The sequence below is a fragment of the Macadamia integrifolia genome, chromosome 3 (assembly GCF_013358625.1).
Source record: "Macadamia integrifolia cultivar HAES 741 chromosome 3, SCU_Mint_v3, whole genome shotgun sequence".
NCBI lineage: Eukaryota > Viridiplantae > Streptophyta > Magnoliopsida > Proteales > Proteaceae > Macadamia > Macadamia integrifolia.
In genome coordinates, this window is record NC_056559.1 from 20,108,139 (window position 1) to 20,110,105 (window position 1,967).

Here is a 1,967-nt window from a genome sequence, read left to right on the forward strand (position 1 = left end):
GGGGGGGGGGGGGTGGGGGGGGGTGTGGGTTTGTATCTGGCATCGACAGTGATGGAAGCCATTCTGTCACTGTCAACCATTTGTGCCAGCTGCAGTTCAGTTAGCGCTCATATTTATTGTATTTTGTTCACATCATCATCTAGTCCTCTGATCACTTTTAATCCAATCTGACCTCTCTATTTCAGTAATGCTTTGAAATATTTTGGAAGAAGTCAAATTCTTTTGAAAATTTTGGACTGTTAGAATAAACCAGATGAGCTGCATACATTGTGGGGTATACATTTGAGATGGCCTACCAAATTTGTCATGTAGCCAAAACAGAGTTCATCATCTATTTGAAAACAATAAATTCATCCCACCATATGGTAAAAACGATGCTGCTGGAAACATTGTTAACCCTGCCAGTGCTGCAAACTCTCCCCAATGAATAAGAAAAATATCGAAATGTCATTTGGATGTCTTTCCACTTAAATTTTTTTAAGAGGAATGACAAGATATTGCATTGTACCTTTGGTTGCAACACCTAAATGAGATATATTTCTGAGGATGCAGGATCAGGCCATTGGTATTCTTACTGAACTGTGCACATCCAACAAATCCGAGCAGATACAGCCTGAAATCAAAAGTCTTTGCTTCTTGCTGCTGCAAATAATGGAGAAGGCCCTGTACTTGGAACTTTGTGTCTCACGGAGCTGTGGAATAAGACCAGTGCTGGGTCGAGTTGAAGAATTTTCAAGGGCAATGAAATTGTTGATACAAGGTACTATTCTGTTGGTAATTATGTTGGATAATCTTCATTTTTGTATCTTTAATATTGGTTATATTATATGTGCAGTATAATCATTATCTGACCTGTAGTATGTTGATCTTTGCAGCGGTGGAAATGCATACATTTATGAAAGCATCTCTGAAGTCCTTGAAACAAATAGCATCGCTTGTATATCCTGGCTTGATACAAGACTGAGGACCTGCTTTGGTACATCATGTAAATGAACTCATGTAACCTATTGTGTATGTCTTTTCATTAATAGAACAGTTTCTCTGTAATTTTTTGTAGTTTTGTTGAGAGAAACCTGTTGAGAAAGGCAGCTGTTGAAGGTGGCTTCAACACTTGGAAAATCCAGAGCCTCAAAATGATCGACACCTGAAGGTGGAAAGGATTGGTAAGATGATGCAGTCCTTGGCAAAGGCTAATGGTTGTCATGGCTATCATCTGCTTTAAAAGGGTGACAAAATTGGGTGGATAGTGAAGCAATGGAAATGAATGATAGCTAGATTTCTCTCTCTCTCTCTCTCTCTCTCTCAGAAGTCATCTGTCCAGAATTTGGGGAGGACGGTTTAAGGGTGTAGATGGGTTAGATTCTAGTCTATCCTAATGGCCCTTGTTATGTGTAGCAGGTTGGCCTTGCAATTCTCAGCTTTACGGGCCTAGCATGACCCAAGAAACAAGGCCAGTTCACCTTTTGGCTCATCTGCTTGGAAGGGAAGGGAAGGAAAGTTGGATGAAAATAAAAAAAAAGGAATTTTGTAATCACACTAACATGACTTTGTAACTTACAACTAATCATTGCAAATTTAGATATAAAACTTTATTATGCAACCAAATCTCTTGGATTTAAAAAAGAAAGCACAGTTTCAACCACTCAGCCTTATCCCAACTAAATTACGCGTCATTCCCTTAGAATCAGCTTTATTCAATGTCATAAATATTTAATACAAAGTCTAAGCTATGGACAAATTACATCTAAAAATTATAATTGTTAAATATTGTGAGAGCTTTAAGTCTTCTAATATATAATTACCATAGATCATATCCTCCGCCCCAATTCATCTGATAGTTGTGGCTTTGACTAATGCACTCTACCAACTATGGATGGTGATAGATTTTAATTTTTTAGGGTGCTCATTATGATTTTTAATTTTGTACCTTGTCTATTGGAAATAGAAAGTAACAAAAATCAAAATAC

At 37.5% G+C, this 1,967-nt stretch overlaps 1 protein-coding gene across 1 annotated transcript in view; it reads left to right on the forward strand.

Moving 5' to 3' along the window:
- Positions 1-1,286, forward strand: part of LOC122074223 — a 93,336-nt gene extending 92,050 nt beyond the window's left edge. The window contains exons 30-31 of the mRNA XM_042639072.1: positions 553-760; positions 876-1,286. Coding sequence (XP_042495006.1) covers positions 553-760; positions 876-964 — 297 coding nt within the window. The 3' untranslated portion in view covers positions 965-1,286. The remainder of the gene's footprint in view (positions 1-552; positions 761-875) is intronic.
- Positions 1,287-1,967: the final 681 nt, after the last annotated feature.